General features: G+C 48.8%; 2 protein-coding genes across 2 annotated transcripts; one reads left to right on the plus strand and one right to left on the minus strand.

The window, feature by feature from the left end:
* The first annotated feature begins 3,769 nt into the window (after window positions 1-3,769).
* Window positions 3,770-5,799, plus strand: LOC123181377 (RHOMBOID-like protein 2). The gene is made up of 5 exons (XM_044593632.1): window positions 3,770-4,299; window positions 4,416-4,579; window positions 4,678-4,841; window positions 4,934-5,187; window positions 5,281-5,799. The coding sequence occupies exons 1-5, from the start codon at window positions 3,785-3,787 to the stop codon at window positions 5,390-5,392; spliced, it is 1,209 nt and encodes a 402-aa protein (XP_044449567.1). The 5' UTR covers window positions 3,770-3,784; the 3' UTR covers window positions 5,393-5,799.
* Window positions 5,800-5,930: 131 nt separating this feature from the next.
* On the minus strand, window positions 5,931-9,906 carry LOC123181375 (COP9 signalosome complex subunit 1). Its single transcript, XM_044593631.1, has 6 exons — window positions 9,431-9,906; window positions 8,993-9,313; window positions 8,202-8,318; window positions 8,036-8,121; window positions 6,460-6,694; window positions 5,931-6,391 (listed from the first exon to the last, which is right to left on the minus strand). The coding sequence occupies exons 1-6, from the start codon at window positions 9,800-9,802 to the stop codon at window positions 6,212-6,214; spliced, it is 1,311 nt and encodes a 436-aa protein (XP_044449566.1). The 5' UTR covers window positions 9,803-9,906; the 3' UTR covers window positions 5,931-6,211.
* Between the last annotated feature and the right edge of the window lie 7,003 nt (window positions 9,907-16,909).

Below are 16,909 nucleotides of genomic sequence, written 5' to 3' on the forward strand. Positions count from 1 at the left end.
CCACCACCTTGGCGAAGGTAGGATCCGGGATGAGGGTGAGGTTGGAGGCGGCGTTCCCAAAGTCCTCGTTGAGGCCGACAGTGAGGGTGCTGATGAGGAGCTCGTCGCCGACCGTCTCGCCAAGATCGCGAAGCTCATCGGCAAGCTTTTTGACGCGCATGCAAAAATCGTCGATGGACGAGTCAAGCTGCTGGCACCCGTAAAACTCGCCGTGGAGGAGGACCTTGTGCTGCAGCTTGTTGTCGGTGAAGAGGCCATTGAGCTTGGTCCAGACGGCGTAGGCGTTGTCGTCATCATCCACCACGGTGTGGAAGAGGTCGCTGGAGATGGTGAGGTAGAACCAGCGGATGATGGTGGCGTCGAGGATCATCCACTCCTCGTCGTGAATCATGAGGCTCGAGTCCACGGTGTCGTCGATGTGGCCGTGGAGTAGGTACTCGTGAAACACCAAGGAGAAGTACCGCTTCCAAGCGGGGTAGGAGGCAGTGGATTGATCAAGCACCACCGGGACGCGCTCATGGATGTTGAGGTCGCGACGAGGGTGACATCGGGACCGGCGAAGGGGTTGGAGATGGTGGAGGAGGAGGAGCACATGGCGCGGCTAGGAGGAGGGGGAAGGCGCGGCGCGGGTGGCTAGGGTTTAGGGTTTGGCGCGGGTCGGGCAGGGTGGCGGCGCGGGTTAGGTGGGATGGGGTGAGGGTTTGGCGCGGGATGATGGCTCGGGGTGGGAAGAGGTGCGAAAGCGGGGGAGGTCGCGGCAGCGACCGACGGCGGCGGCGGGTGGCGTGACGGGTGTTGGTGGGCGGGCGGCGGTGACGAGCAGCGGCGGCTGCGACTGGAAGGTCCGACGGCGGCGGCTAGGGCTAGGAACATACTGCGATAGATACCATGTAGGATAAGAAGTATAGGCTGTGCAAACACAATGCATTGATCGATGCACCAGGCACGTATATATGAGTACAAAGGGGGCCACAACCTCAACTATACAGATAACTAGGAGGTGGGCCCAAGACACAATATACACGTACACATATATTCAACATTGGGGACATGGACTCTTTTTTATCAAAAGGGGTTTCCCCCCGCCCCATTTTTATTAAAAACGGAGCAAACGCAAGTCACCAAGACTGTATACAAGCAATCGGGTCTACCCGAAGTAGCAGACCAGAGAATAAGAAAAGTAAAACTACGGCCTAAAAGCTCGCAAACCAAACTGTATCAAAACTGCGGAAAGGGAAAAAGCGTCTACAGCCATACAAGGCAAAATCCAAAGACAACGCCAGAGCCACGCTAGAAGTAACACAGAGAAGGATTGACAGTTTTTTTGTGCGGATTCACTCCGAATGAGCCTTCAGCGCTCCGCCCCGGGTCTTCTTCACGCACGCTCTCAGTCCCAGGCCCATGCAATACTGAGCAGCTCGCCTCTTCTCCGATCCAGAAGTTGGAGGCATCTTCTCAGCAGCATCGATTGATCGCCTCCACAGAGGATCTTCCATTGGTGTAACGATGCGCTGATCCTTGCCAAGATCGCACGGGTGCTTGTCCATGGTATGCCCTGAAAACACATGTCGTTACACATAGTCCAAATGCCCCAAACGGTAGCAACACAAGCAATATTGACAACAGTTTTCTTATTATTCATACTCCAGAAGGAGGATAATTCAGTCATATTATTAGGGATATTAAACTCAAAAGAGTCAGCCACATCACTCCCAATCTGTCTGGCAACCACACATTCAAAGAATAGGTGGCAAACTGATTCTTCCTCATCGCAATATAAACATTTTAGATTCTCCACCACCCTCCTTTTGTTTAAGTTATCTCTTGTAAGAATTTTATTATTAAAAGCTAGCCATAAAAAGACTAAGTATCTGTGAGGCACAACAATCTTCCAAAAAAATCCAGACAGGGGTAGAAACCCCACCCCAGTTAATCATGGTGTAAAAAGACTTGACTGAGTAGACCCCTGATGATTCTAACAACCAAACAGGTTGGTCCTCCTCATTAGTCAGGTTTTTGGTAGAAATGACTCGGATCAGGTCACGCCATCTCTCCATAAACTCAGCCCCCACACATCTGTTGAAGGTAAGTTTTAAATTGAAACCATCCCACACCTCTGAGACTATGCAATGTTGTTGTTGACAAATTTCATACACTTCCCAAAATTGGGTTTTCAGGGAAGAATCCCCCACCCAGGTGTCATCCCAGAAGCTAACCTTATTGCCATTGCTCAAGTTCCATTAAAAAAAGGTCTTATCCCTTCAAAAGCCCAAGTAACCCCTTTCCAAAAAGGAGATCCCACCCCCTGTCTGGACCACAACAAATTAGGGTCGTTGGTTCTATATTTATGATCTATCAGCCTTACCCAGTTCTTATCACTGTCTACGAAGTATCTTTTAGCCCAAGAGGCTAGCAGAGCCATGTTAAATTCTCTTAAATTGGGTACCCCAAACCACCAAAATCTTTTTTCTGTGAAATCAGCCCCCAGTTAGCAAGATGATATTTATGCTCCTCCCCAAGGTTCCCCCAGAAGAAATGTGCCATCTGAGAAGTGATGGCTTTAATTGCCCATTTAGGAAATTTAATAACAGACATCAGATACATAGGTACACTAGCAATGCAGGCCTTGAGAAGAACTAACTTTGCCTCATAGCTAAGTAGTCTTCCTTTCCAACCACAAATTCTCTTAATAATTTTGTCTAAGATGTACTGAATGTCTTCCCTCCTCAGCTTGAGGTAGTGCAGTGGGACTCCCAAATATTTAAGGGGGAAATCCCCCAATTTACAGCAAAAAAATTGGGATAACAACTTAGCATCATCTTCATTCATGTTTATTGAAACTACCTCACACTTGTCATAGTTAATCTTCAACCCAGAAAGGTTTTCAAAGCATGCCAGTAGCCATTTTAAATTCTTAACATATTCAGGTTTAGGATTTAGGAAAAGGATCGTGTCATCAGCATACTGTAAACATATCAGCCCTTGTGGGATGATATGAGGAACAATCCCAGATATAATGTTATTGTTAACAGCTTTCACCAGCATACGAGAGAACACGTCAGCTACCAAATTAAACAGCATTGGTGAGCTCGGGTCTCCTTTTGAGCCCTTTCCCCCCTACAAAGTAAGGGCCTAGAACATCATTAATCTTGACACAGAAAAAGCTTTGTTGCAAAATGGAGAGGTTCCACCGAATCCACTTAGCTCCAAAACCCCTAGAAGTTAGCATCTCTACTAGAAAATCCCAGTTTACACGATCGTAGGCTTTCTCATAATCTAACTTGAGCACAATTCCAGGCTCCCTCGATTTGTGCAATTCATGTATAGGGGACATGGACTCTCTAGAGGACATGTGATGGTTGCAGGGAGAAAAGAGAAAGACATGTTATTTGTCATCAATACATGACCAAAAATAGAACAAAACATTATGTTTCAAAAAAATTTCATGGCAACACACGGCGTCCAGCTAGCATTATTCGACGAGCAGTCAAATCATTCCAAAAGTGTTTACAACCCCGTCGGGGCAAGTGATAACTCGTGGACGGATAGTGACTGCCCGACATGGCGAGTGCAGGCACGGCGCACCGTATGCCCGACGCCTCCCGCGCGCGGGCCGGCCAAACTCGTGGCGTCGCGCGGCACGAAAACTAGCTCAGCCAGAAGGGTCGCCGTTTACTGTCTCCCGGAACCACGTCGCGCTCGCGCCGGCACCAGATTCGGCACGCGGCCAGAACCACGTTCCACCGTCAGGCCAGCACAGCACCCACTGTCAGCAGGCCACGGCATGCCAACCCGCCCCCGCCCGTGCAGCCGTGCTAGGCCCAAAGCTAAACCGCGTCCACCCCACGCGGCTGAGGCAACGCACCACCTGCCGCCGCGCCATTTATCACCCGGCCGCCTCGCCTCGCCTCCCACCTTTTCCACCACCCCGCTGCCGTTACCAGTCTCCACGAGACCGCAGCCAATTAGAGCCGTTGCTCCAGGAACGCAGCTCGCCCGCCCGTCCTACGTCGTGGGCGCCATGGCCGGCTCGCGGCGCGACGCGGACCGGAAGGAGAAGGCCCCGCCGGCGGCGCCGCCGCAGCAGCAGCCGGGGCGCGAGGAGGAGAGGGAGTGGGTGCCGTGGATCGTGCCGGTCTTCGTGGCCGCCAACGTCGCCCTGTTCGCCGTGGCTATGTACGCCAACAACTGCCCCGCGCACGCGCGCGGCCGCAGGAAGTGCGTCGGCGCGGGGTTCCTCCGCCGCTTCGCCTTCCAGCCGCTCAGCCAGAACCCGCTCCTCGGGCCCTCCTCCGCCACGTGAGTGATCCGTCGATCTCGTCTTCCCAACAATTCGGCTCTCGCCGCTTCGATTCCTTCGATTCAACGAGAGATTTGTCATGTCTTACGCTCGCGGTACATACTGTCGTCTTCAGATTGCAGAAGCTGGGCGCGCTCGTGTGGGACAAGGTGGTGCACGAGCACCAGGGGTGGAGACTCGTGACCTGCATCTGGCTCCACGCCGGCGTCGTCCACCTGCTTGCCAACATGCTCAGCCTCGTGCTCGTCGGGCTCAGGCTCGAGCAGCAGTTCGGATTCGGTACGCGCGGCGCGGCCTTCTTCCCCGGAACTGACATTCCCATTATTACCTGAAAAAAGAAATCTGAACTAACTTTGTTCCCGTGAATTTCGTTGCAGTGAGAGTCGGCGTCATCTACCTCGTCTCCGGCGTCGGGGGCAGCGTGATGTCGTCCCTGTTCATCAGAGACAACATCTCCGTGGGCGCCTCCGGTGCGCTCTTCGGGCTCCTCGGAGCCATGCTCTCAGAGCTCTTCACCAACTGGACCATCTACACCAACAAGGTGGGCGCATCTCCAACCAATTCTGCAGCAACAGTTGGTTCTGAAAATCCGTCGAGTTTCTGACACTTCCGACATGGCCGGAATGCGTGCAGGCGGCGGCGCTGGTGACGCTGCTGTTCGTGATCGCGGTCAACCTGGCGATCGGCATCCTGCCGCACGTGGACAACTTCGCGCACATCGGGGGGTTCCTCACGGGGTTCCTGCTCGGGTTCGTGCTGCTCATGCGCCCGCACTACGGCTGGGCGCAGCGCTACGTGCTGCCGTCCTCCGTCAAGGACGTCGGCCGGAAGTTCCTGGCCTACCAGTGGGCTCTGCTCGCCGTGGCCTCGGTCCTGGTCGTCGTCGGGTAAGCAAAGTGGCAATGACATTGCGTGAGTTTAGGTTAGGTGGGCTCTGGACTTCCGGTTGACTGATGCTGCATTGCTGTTGTCCTGCGCAGGCTGGCGGTTGGGATGGCGATGCTCTTCCGAGGGGTGAACGGCAACGAGCACTGCCAGTGGTGCCACTACCTCAGCTGCGTGCCTACCGCCAGATGGAGCTGCGGGAAATGAAATGGGAGCAAGCAACTTCATGGACCTCCATATTACTTTGTTCTTTTCCGCACAGGCATTTTGATGCGCAGATGCTGTATATACGAGTACTGCTATATGACGGATTACACCCCGGGGTTTACTCGATGATTGTTTCGTTCGGTTGTTTGATTTGAAAAAGGGAGAATATCTTGAATCTTCCACCTGCATGTGCCTAACAGCGCGGCTGCCTTTTAAATTTGTGTGCCAAACAGATCCATCTTTATATAATTTTACCCAATGATTAATTATCATGGTACAGCTTTGAGATTCCACAAAGCCAAGACAACAACTGGTCGGTGCAGATTATAGAAATGGCTTCAGGTAGGAAATGATTTATTATTTTTTCCGCACCGAAAGCAAGTGTTAATGAATGATTTCACAACCAATGATGATCGGCATTCCAGTCAGAACATATTATCAGCAATTCTTAACTTCTTGTAGTGCAAGCGCGGCTGTAGTAGACTGTTAAAAGCGACAACACACAAACTTCAAATAAGTCTATACGAAAACTCCAAAATGAATGCCAGTACGTAGTACTTCCTCCTTAAACAAATATGAGTGCTTTAGTGATCTAAACGCTATTATATTTCTTTACGGAGGGAGTACAAAATTAACCACATGGTCTCCGCAAAAGACGTACATGGCAGGAGTTATATTATCTTTTCGTGCTCAAAAACATACTTAAATCTAGTATCTTAGCTTGAATATGGAAGATCATGACATGGAACACTCAATATGGCACGAATCATCACTAAAATCTCTCAATGCACCTCTGGCTCGAACCAAAGAAACTTGTTTTCACACCTTCCTTTCTGCTGCCTTCTGGCTGAAATCGTGCTTGAGAAGGTTCGCCCTCAGAAGCATGGACTTGACATCCCTCTCAAACTCATTGCCAGTCTGCAGTGCACGCTGGAAAGTTGCGTTCCTTTGGTCGGCGTGACTTGCGTACAGAATCTTGTTGTGCGAGTCGATACGAGCCTGCATGATGTTCAAATTAGCCCTGCAGGTGTTCAATACATGCTATACAAGGCATCTTTGTTAGGTACCTGTATTTTGTTATCAGTGATAAGCGCTGCCAGCTCTTTCTCTAGCAGGGACACGGAGGTCTGGAAGGCAACAGCCATCAAGTTGAGATCAACAGATATGAATGGGAAAGTGTACCGTATGATGGCTTTGTGTCGAATGTCCTTGTACAGAGTTTCTATATGCCCATGCAGATGCATATCCAGCAGCAGGTTTGACTTCAGCTTCTCAAGATATCCCAGACATGACCCATAGCGGCTGGTATTAATTGTGATTAGTTAATAAAAAACGTGTATAAAGAATAAAAAAGTATGATTATGAAGAAAAAAGGCACGACGTAGTAACATAAAAAACAAATGAATTAATAATCTATTGCACAAATGCATAAACAACATCATCTGGTAGAAGGTTCAACACATCTAATAATAAATCCAGCTACAATGTGAGAATCCATGTGAATAAATAGACAACAACAACCAAAATGCGACAGGTTTTTGTTGGTTCAGTTGTTATACTTTATCCACCAGTCAATGACTACATCGTATCAGTGCAAGTGGCAAGCAAGGAGAGCAACTGCTGTCTTATGAGATGTGAAAGGAATGACAACATGACATCTCTTTTCAAATTCATAATTCTGCCATAAAGTTATGGCATCCACTGTAAAGAGTGGGCAACAGGGTTTGAGCATGGGTGCACAGGTTGCTCGACGGCATGCCCAGCTAACTGAGGCAACTGCTAGGCCCAGAACGTGGCCTTCGAGATGTCTCACCGAAAATCATTTGAAATTTATTTTACCTGACTAATGAACAACTGAAGTTTGTTCTCTTTCAAGTTAAAGAAACCCATCACTTACAAATGATAGGATGACAAGTCAATTGACAATCAGAAACGGCCAGAGCATGTTAACAAAAGATACAACATCATCATTTATATCATTGGCTTCATAAATAATTGAAGATTTAAAACGCCAAAGAACAGGAATGCCCAGAAGTGGCTTGGTACTTATCTATTTGGAGAAATTTACCATCTGGATAATGCCGCTTTGAGCTCCAGGCTAAAATAACTATTTGGGTCCCCGAACTTCCATTTTTGTGCCAAATTTTTTCCAGATAAAACGTCAATTTAAGCAAAAATTTATGCCACAATGTGTGGAACTAGACCACCTGCCTATGATGCAAAGAACTTTTTTTAAGGCAAGGTGCAAACCGGGACATGATCCCTTCAAATCTTTCAGGGCCTAACAAGGAACTGGGAGTAAATTTGGAGTACCAAACTTTACCCTGTTTGAAATACTGGACCAACTGTATACTACTAAAACAATGTGAATGAGCTATAAATTATCCTGCTGCTGACATCACGATCCCTCTAAACAAGTAAAACAAGACTCACTAAGCAACCATACATTTCATATGCTTAATTCACCCAAAGATCCCCATCTGTTATGTAGAAGACCAGAACTCCTACCATATTGTTCATAATACTCTTTGCTATAGGACCAACAGATTAAAAAAGAACTTCATCCCGCAGAAAAATATACAGTTTGATAAAGCATTAAGGGAGAAAATTAATTGCAGCACTAGCATCCTAGATTCCTAGTACCTTGCATAAAAATCATTTACCAGCTCCCTTACTTCAGGCACCAACTCCAAAAAATTGCGAAAATTGTAGTTGTCAATAACTTTGCTCTGTATCAAATGAGGAAATTAATCTGGTTTAGACAGAACAATTAACATAAAACATCCATGTAGTTCAGGCAAAGACGAACCTTCAGCTCTGAGCGATCAAAAGAAGCAAGCGCGCATAGTGCACCATAGACAGCAACATCTTGTGGAGCTATAACTTCAGAATAGTTGCTCCTCAGCTCTGATCCTGTTTCTATAAACTTAAGAAGGGGGCACACTTTTAATTCTCGCAGTCAGCTAAACAGTTCTATTACTATTATCAATCGTCCATCATAAGCGTGAGTACGAAATAACTAACTGAACCATAAAAAATGGCATCTTTGTTATGTGGTTCTTCACAAAAGAAAAAGTTGGTAGATACCAATTATTGGGCATTATGTCCAGCCCAAAGTAGAAATTGATATATCTATAGCATAATGAGTACCAATTATTGGGCATTATGTCCAGCCCAAAGTTGAAATTGATATATCTATAGCATAATGAGTTTTTGTCAGGAGAAAAGGATGAGGGAATACATATTTACTCAGTTTTCTATATTAAAATTATCCAACATTTCCTGAAAAAAGGAGTAAACAAACTGACAAACATAGCAGATGTACCCTAGGCTAATAAAGTTAGGGGATCCCTTTATTTGTTTCATCTCCTTACTTCTAATAAACCACAGGTTACAACAATATCACTCCCGAAATCTCCAATAGCACAACTGTCGCAATTTTAAAATGCATCAGCTATTCAAGCCAATATAGTAGTAGAACACTACAAAGTTCCAACAGATTAAATGCGCATGCTTCATGAATCCCTGATAATCTAATGTAGCAACATGAAATGCTAGGATAGAAACAATGACAAGTAAAGGAGATTCTAGTGCACTAACCTTCCGGGCAGCAAGTTTGTACTTGTTTGTTTCCATGTAGGCTAATCCAGCAGCAGCTCGCAACTTGGCGGCAGTAATAGGATCCATGTCGTCTGGGGTCTGCTCCGCCTTGATGACATAATTTGAGACGTGCATAAACTGCCCCAGCTCAATGCTAACAAGTATGACATTCAAGCACATCTGAACAACATGCTTCGAGGTAGTGCAGTAATCGCGGGTCCTGATATAGCTCTTGAAGGCGTCTGAAAGGTGGCCTTGAGCATAGTGGAAATCACCAAGGTCATTGTAGCCCAACCGGATACTCTCTTTGATCAGATTGGTCTGCGGGTAGAATGACTTCAGAACACACGCCAATGCGTCCCTCATTGCGTCAAGCAGAAATGGCGACAGTGCAACCCTAAAACAAACAAAAGGGAGCGAAGTTTAGGGTTTCGGTACCCTGTAGACGTTGAGCTCGCTGTCAAGCTTATCCTTGCGCAGCAGGGCGCGGCGCTCGACGGCGTCGGACCAGGGCTGGTCGGCGGCGTAGCGGGGGCCGAGGCGGCCGGCGATCTTGGCGGAGACGTCGCGGTGGAGAGCCGTGTCCTCGCCCTTGAGGGCCCAGTCGTAGGCCAGCCGGAGCGCATCCAGCCGCATCTGCTCCGACCCGCACTTCTCGGCGATGAAGAGGAGCCGCGCCACGCGCGTGCGCCCCGAGTACTGCGCCGCGTACGCCTCCACGTCGAACTGGTCCCCGGACACCAGCGCGTGCGAGGACTCTCCGCCGTCCGCGGGCGCGGGGGCGGTCGGGAGCTCGTCCTCGACGTCCATGGCGTTAAACCCTAGAGAAACGGCCGGGCGGAAGCAAAGGAGCGGGGAGACGACGGCGAGATAGAGGTGGACTTGGTTTGAAACGAAATGGGAAGTGGAGGGGTTGGTCTGTAAATCCGCGCTGGCGTCAGCAGAACTGTTTGGGAGACGCGCGGTGCGCATCTATTTGTCGCACAGGCACTACAACGACCTCCGGCCCCGCCAACGCCACCTTCTCGCTAGAGCTTATATCGGCCCAGATGAAGAGTGTGGCAGAGCAGGAAAGCAGGCCCGTAGAACATACCACCTATTTGACGCCTGTAGCGCCACTTACCTTCCGTGGCGCTCACGCGCAGGCCGACAAGGCCTGGCCCAACACAGGCCGATGGTCGCTATCTCGCCCGTGTCCCAGCCTCGCTTGTCCTTTTTTTCTTTTCATTGGTTCGCTTTTTTGCTCTGATTTCCTTTTTGTGCTGCGTTGTTCACTGAAAAAACCGGTTGCCAGTGTTTTAAAGTATTACTTGTGAGTTTAAAAACAGTTCGCGAATCTGAAAAAGTTTACTAATTTTATAAAGTTGCGTGAATTTCAAAAACAAATCACAAATTTGAAGAAATTTCATGAATTCAAAGAAAACTTCACGGATTTGAAAAAAAATATCACCAATTTTCAAAAGTGTGTTAATTTGAAAAACTTCATGAAATTTGAAAATAAGTTCAGGAATCTCACAACAGTTCAAAATTTTGAAAAAGTTCATGAAACTTGAAAAACGTTCATCGATTTTGAAAAAAAATCACGGTTTAAAAAAAGTTCATCATTTTTTCTTTTAGAAAATCATGATTTTGAAAAATGTTCGCAGGTTTTGAAAACAAATTGTAGAAATTAAAAAGTCATGGATATGAAGAAAATTCATGCATTTTAAAAAAATCATGGATTTGAAAAAAGTTCACGAATTTAGGAAAATATTCACAACTTTAAAAAACGGAAAAGAAAATTGAAAAAATAAATAGAAAGGGAAAAAGGGCAAAATAAGGAAGAAAAACTTACCAAACAAAACCCAAAAAAAAAACAGAGCCCAGAAGGCGCACAACAAGAAGCAAAATAAGTACCTCTCCTAGTTGGTTACTGTGGTTGAAAGGAAACAATGAGGTTTAGAGTTCGAATCTCACTTCCTGCGCCCAGGGGGTGTGCTCGATTTGTGGAGTAACCTATAAGCGATGTTGAGGGCGCCAAATAGGAGTTTGACTGTAGAAATGGTTTGCGTCGCACATTTTAAGTCCTTTTAACGTTGTGGTTGTTGAATTTGGAGAAGATGGAGACAATGGTGAAGCCATGGTGCAAGGTTGCCTCAAAAAGGAAAAAAAACTATGGTGCATGGGAGGGCGCGCCACCATGGTGGTCATCCTAACGATGCACACCCTCTAACATCGAGGGTAGGTTGGGGATGGTAACTTGTGAAGATTGGCGACGTGGAGCATGTTGGAGTGCAGTATGTTTAAGGGGGGAGAGGGAAACAAAACATGCATTGCATGCAGTATGTTTTACGAGTAGCTAGGATGAATGTGGGAAGCCACCGCACGACGGTCGGTAGTTTAAGTTTGGGTTTTATTTTAGGGGCGCGTTCGGGCGGATGACTATGCTTCTTCTCTGAGTTGGTCTTTCCGACTCCAGTCTTCCTCGAGTTCGTCCATTTGGACGGGGTTGGCGGAGTTTCAACGTAGATTCCTGCATTTCCTTGGGGTGGCGAGGTTAGGTTTCTCGTCATGTAGTCATGTGTGTGTGAATGCAAGATTTTGATGGCAGGTGCTTCAGATTGATTTAATAGTACAATGGCGATGACTACAACACTGGAACACTGGTCCTTACGGGCAAGTGCATAAAGACTTGCAGATGTCATCGAAAGTGACAAACTAGCTCCGGTAGGGGAGCGGGGCTGGCGGCTCCTTCGGCACCAATAGCATTTGTTCGATGATGCAGGACCCTCGATGTAATTTTTATTATGTTTGACGTGTTTTGTATTTCTTATCAATCCTTCTAATAGACATGGGTCCCTTTCTGCCAAAAAATCACAAGGGGGAAACAAAGAGAGCGGAAAATTACTCTGACATGTAGGACTGTTCATTGTTGTTACTATTAATATATGATACTCCGCGTCTTACTGCGGTATATTTTGGTAAGATTTGAATATATGATCATGAATTATTTTGATTGATAATGTCAGAACTAAGATTTAATATAATTATACATAATTATAAAATATTATTGAATATAAGCAGCCTAATTAAAACAATTGGGCCTTTTCAATGCATGTTGCATGTTGCATGTTGAGGTGGTCCTTTTTCATGCATGATTATATGATGATGTGGCATAGTAGTATGTCGAGATAAATATATGAGTGAGGATCAACTATTTAATTATATAGGATTATTGTTATTATTTTGTTGAGTAGAGCGGAGACTTAGAGAGAATGACACGTTAGGCCAAAAACAGATCTCAGTCTTTTGAGGGAAGAAAACTAACCGGTACGAAGAGGTTGCAACTCCAATGGCTCGCGTGAAAAACTTTTCATAAAAAATATTTTACGCGATGTCTATATAATTAGTGAAAGTTTTCCGATGACAACTTTTCTTAGTTCTCAGAAACATCTTACCTGATTTTATTCATCTTATTATTTTTCATTAAACTAGTCTAGCTAATGGCCCCCCAAGTCAGTGACAGGTGCGTGACGGTAGCCGACGAGGTGCAGTGGCATTCCAGGGTGGCGGCGTGCAAGGATATCCTCTCGTGAAAGTTTAGGCAGTTTTCCTGCACGCCAATTTTTACAGAAAGGCTATTTTTTCGTAGACGTGAGGAAGTATGAACGTGATTGTACAGGATCCGTAAAAGGTGATTGTGCAAGAAAGTTGTACCCACAGTGGGAGTAACTTCAGCAGTAACATAAGGTCCTACTCACCTAATTTGATTATGTGGCAATGATTTATTGAGGAGAGAGATGAATTGAGTAGTCCTCGAGACCGTTGTTGACTGCTGGCAGTCAACGGTGGTCTTAGAACTCTCTTTTTTTACTCCTTCCACTCGGGCTGGGTAGGTCGTGCCTAGTGGTAAATCAAACCAATGGGGGCACGCTAAGTGCACCCACTAGGTGTACTCCCCGAGACTGTTGTTGAATGTGCGATTCGGCAGCAGTCTTAGAACTCCTTTTGTTGTGGCTGTTTGATCTTGCACACTCTTCATTCGGAAGTAACTGATCTTCGTTTCTGTCGATTGACTTGTCTTTTTGTTAATTGCAGAGAGCTTGTGAGCTTGGAACCAAGTATGCTGATTTGGAGAGGAAGCGGATCCAACTCAACCTCGACCTGGAGTTAGCCAAGGAGAAGTTGAAGAAAGCCCAGGATGAAGCAGCTGTCATGGGAGGTAACAATTTGTCGACTGCTCGCCTTGTGATCTTTTCCTTTTCATCCTTTGAACCGAGTGACTCCACTCGAACAGATGTGCGTAATAAAAACCGTCAACTCCAAGCTCGTCTGAAGAATGTTATTTCTTTAGACAAAATGAAGCAGGCTCTGGAGTAGAAGGACCTCAATCTTGCAGCAGCGCAGAAGATGGCGCGTGAAAAGACTGAACTTGCACTACAAAAAAAAGACACATCCATGACATTTTGGGCCGAACGAAAAAAAATTCTGTCATACTTAGACAATAATTGTGACAAAACACGGTATCATCATAGATGTGGTGGGGTCCTACGTCTATGACAAAAAATCATGACAGAAAATGGGCTTTTCGTCCTTGGTGGGCCGGAGACGCAGCTGCATGACATTTTTGGGTCGTCCATGACGGAAAAAACTATGGTAGAAGCGAGGGCGAGGAAAATATCGGGGTGTTCCCGGTTACGGTGGGTGGTCGGGGCCGAACAATGCGCGTTTCTCTCATACACGCACGCGCGTGGGTGCGAGGCATTGGGCTCTAACTGAACCCGAGCGAGGCGTGGGGCTCTAACTGAACCCGAGCGATTGCACTGCAGGCTACGCATTACTGAACCTGAGCGATCGATCGATGGCTGTTAACTGAACCCAATCGAGCGATTCCTTCGCTACTGCTGCTAACTGAAGCCGATCGATGCTGCCTCTGGATGAACAGTGAGCGTTGCTGGGGGGTTTGGATGAACAGTTCCCGGTGGGGGTGGATGAACAGGACCCCGTGGTGTTGCCTCTGGATGAACAGGACCCCGATCGATCGAGCCGGTTGGGGCTGGATGAACAGGACCCCGTGGAGGGCTGGATGAATAGGACCACCCCGTGGAGGGCAGGATGAACAGTAGACGGTGGAGGGCTGGATGAACAGTAGCCCGTGGAGGGGTGGTTGAACAGGAGCCCGTGGAGAGGGCTGGTTGAACAGTAGCCGGTGGAGTAGCGCGCGGTGGAGGCTGGATGAACAGGAGCCCGTGGATGAACAGTCGCAGGTGGAGGCTGGAGGAGGTCGACGGTGGATGAACAGTAGCCCGTGGAGGCTGGAGGGGGTCGACGGTGGAGATGAACAGTATCCCGTGGAGTCCCGTTTTGCGGTACGCCACACCCCTCCCGATGAACAGGACCCCCGTTTCGACCGTAGCGCTCCAACACAAGTCCGTTTCCTCCGTTTTGCGGTACGCCACACCCCTCCCGATCAACAGGACCCCCGTTTCGACCGTAGGAGGTCCGTTTCCTCCGTTTTGCGGTACGCCAGACCCCTCCCGATGAACAGGATCCCGTTTCGAACGTGGCCGGTCGAACACAAGGCCGTTTCCTCCGTTCTGCGGTACGCCAGGCCTCGTTTCCATCGGCTGTTCCGTCCAAGCCCTCCCGATGAACACGACGACGCATTCCGTTCCGACCCAGCCGGTTGGCTCCCCATGAACACGACGACGACGCTGTTTCTCCGTTCCGACCCAGCCATGTACACGAGCCCTGGCCGTACGTATGCGCGAGTAGGCGTTCGAGACCCTGCCCGTATGTACGTACGTGGCCGTATTTTCTTTCTTGCACACTGGCCGCTGTACGTACGTGTACATGCTACGTGCGCGCCTCTACTACGACACGTGCGCGCCTCTACATCGACCAGTATGTACGTACACGTTCGCGACCAGAATGACAACGCTACGTACGCTTCGACCAGGTGGGTCCCGACTGTCAGGCACTTCCTTGCGTGCGAAGATGTAGCTGGTGGGTCCCAGCAGTCAGGGGGGCGAATCATTTTTTTTGCCCGGACGCACTTCCTTGCGTGCGAAGATGTAGCTGGTGGGTCCCAGCAGTCAGGGGGAAACGTTTTTTTCGCGAAATACGGTGGCCCGTCCGGTGGGTCCCCGCTGTCAGGTGGAGGAATAATTATTTTGCGCGTAATAAGGAGGCACTTCCTTGCTGCGGCCGTGGACCCAGCTGTCAGCCTCTCCACGTACAGTCCACGTCCGATGGAAGCCGTTCCTTGACCACGTTGACCACGCCGCGCCGAGAGCACCAGGGCGGTGGACGACGGCGAGGCCTAGGAAGGGGACGACGCGGAGCCGGGGAAGACGCGGCAGTGGATGCCCACGCGTAGAGGAGTACGAGGGTTCACTGGTTCGCTGCGGTGTGAGGCTGCCGTCGCCGCAGAATAACAGGGGTGTGGGTGAGTAGAGGGATGGCCTGGCCAGCGGTGGGAATAGTAGGGGGCGGTGAGGCCTCCGCGGCAGCACAGCCGGCCACGGGAGGTAGGAGCATGTGCCATGACCGGCGCTGCTTTGGGCGGCTGGAGCAACAAGACCAGAGGTTGAAGAAGCACTACGGCCGTTGGATGGACATCGTACGGTCACTGGAGCTAGAATCGTTCATATTGACTAAGTTGACAAAGCACTCCGTCCCCGTCAACTTAGTAGGCCCACAAGTCAGCCTCCCACCAAGGTGGGTCCCAACCAGCAGGGGGAGTATTCATTTTTTGTGCGTAATAAGGAGGCACTTCCGGTGGGTCCGAGCTGACAGCGGGGGGAACGTTTTTTCGCGCAATACGGTGGCCCATCCGGTGGGTCCCAGTAGTTAGGCGGAAACGTTTTTTTTCGCGAAATACGGTGGCCCGTCCGGTGGGTCCCTGCTGTCAGGTGGAGGAATCATTATTTTCCGCGTAATAAGGAGGCACTTCCTTGCTGCCGTCGTGGACCCAGCTGTCAGCCTCTCCACGTACAGTCCACGTCCGATGGAAGCCGTTCCTTGACCACGTTGACCACGCCGCGCCGAGAGCACCAGGGCGGTGGACGACGGCGAGGCCTAGGAAGGGGACGACGCGGAGCCGGGGAAGACGCGGCAGTGGAAGCCCGCGCGGAGAGGAGTACGAGGGTTCACTGGTTCGGCTGCGGTGTGAGGCTGCCGTCGCCGCGGAATAACAGGGGGTGTGGGTGAGTAGAGGGATGGCCTGGCCAGCGGTGGGAGTAGTAGGGGGCGGTGAGGCCTCCGCGGCATCACAGCCGGCCACGGGAGGCAGGAGCACGCGGCACGACCGGCGCTGCTTTGGGCGGCTGGAGCAAGAAGACCAGAGGTTGAAGAAGCACTACGGCCGTTGGATGGACATCGTACGGTCACTGCAGCTAGAATCGTTTATATTGACTAAGTTGACAAAGCCCTTGGTACGCGTCAACTTAGTAGGCCCACAGGTCAGCCTCCGAAACGGTGCGCCCCAGATGTCAGGGGGAGGAATCATTTTTTGGGCGGCTGAAGCAAGAATATCCGAGATTGAAGAAGAAGCACGACATCCGTTGGATGGACATCCAACGGCCACAGCTGCCAGAACCGTGTGTTGTTGACAAAGCCTTGCATACGCGTCAACTTAGTTTTTTTAGGGGACGCGTCAACTTAGAAGGCCCACAAGTGTGTGGCAGAGAACATATAGCCCATTTGCGATTTGTAAGAATGTACAACCCATTTTTTAATTCTAATGGAATTTACTACAGCCCATTTACAGTTTGTTAAAAGTACAACCCATTTTCTAGCTAGGACAACGATTAATAATTTCAACCAACCGCTCAAAACAGAATTCAAAAAAATTCCCACATTTTTATGGGATCCGAAATATTTTTATCCGAAATTTCTAGTCAGATTAAATATAATTTCAAAATAAAGTTGTATTAC

The sequence above is a fragment of the Triticum aestivum genome, chromosome 1D (assembly GCF_018294505.1).
Source record: "Triticum aestivum cultivar Chinese Spring chromosome 1D, IWGSC CS RefSeq v2.1, whole genome shotgun sequence".
Lineage (NCBI taxonomy): Eukaryota > Viridiplantae > Streptophyta > Magnoliopsida > Poales > Poaceae > Triticum > Triticum aestivum.

Bases quoted from the DNA above. Each gene is read 5' to 3' on its own strand.
- LOC123181375 (XM_044593631.1), bottom strand. From the start codon at position 9,802: ATGGACGTCGAGGACGAGCTCCCGACCGCCCCCGCGCCCGCGGACGGC. The intron at 8,122-8,201 runs GTTCGTCTTTGC...CATTTGATACAG, and splicing joins TTGATCGCTCAGAGCTGAAG to AGCAAAGTTATTGACAACTA. The intron at 6,392-6,459 runs GTACCTAACAAA...AACATCATGCAG, and splicing joins TCACTGATAACAAAATACAG to GCTCGTATCGACTCGCACAA.
- LOC123181377 (XM_044593632.1), top strand. From the start codon at position 3,785: ATGCCAACCCGCCCCCGCCCGTGCAGCCGTGCTAGGCCCAAAGCTAAA. The intron at 4,580-4,677 runs GTACGCGCGGCG...ATTTCGTTGCAG, and splicing joins CGAGCAGCAGTTCGGATTCG to TGAGAGTCGGCGTCATCTAC. The intron at 4,842-4,933 runs GTGGGCGCATCT...GAATGCGTGCAG, and splicing joins GGACCATCTACACCAACAAG to GCGGCGGCGCTGGTGACGCT.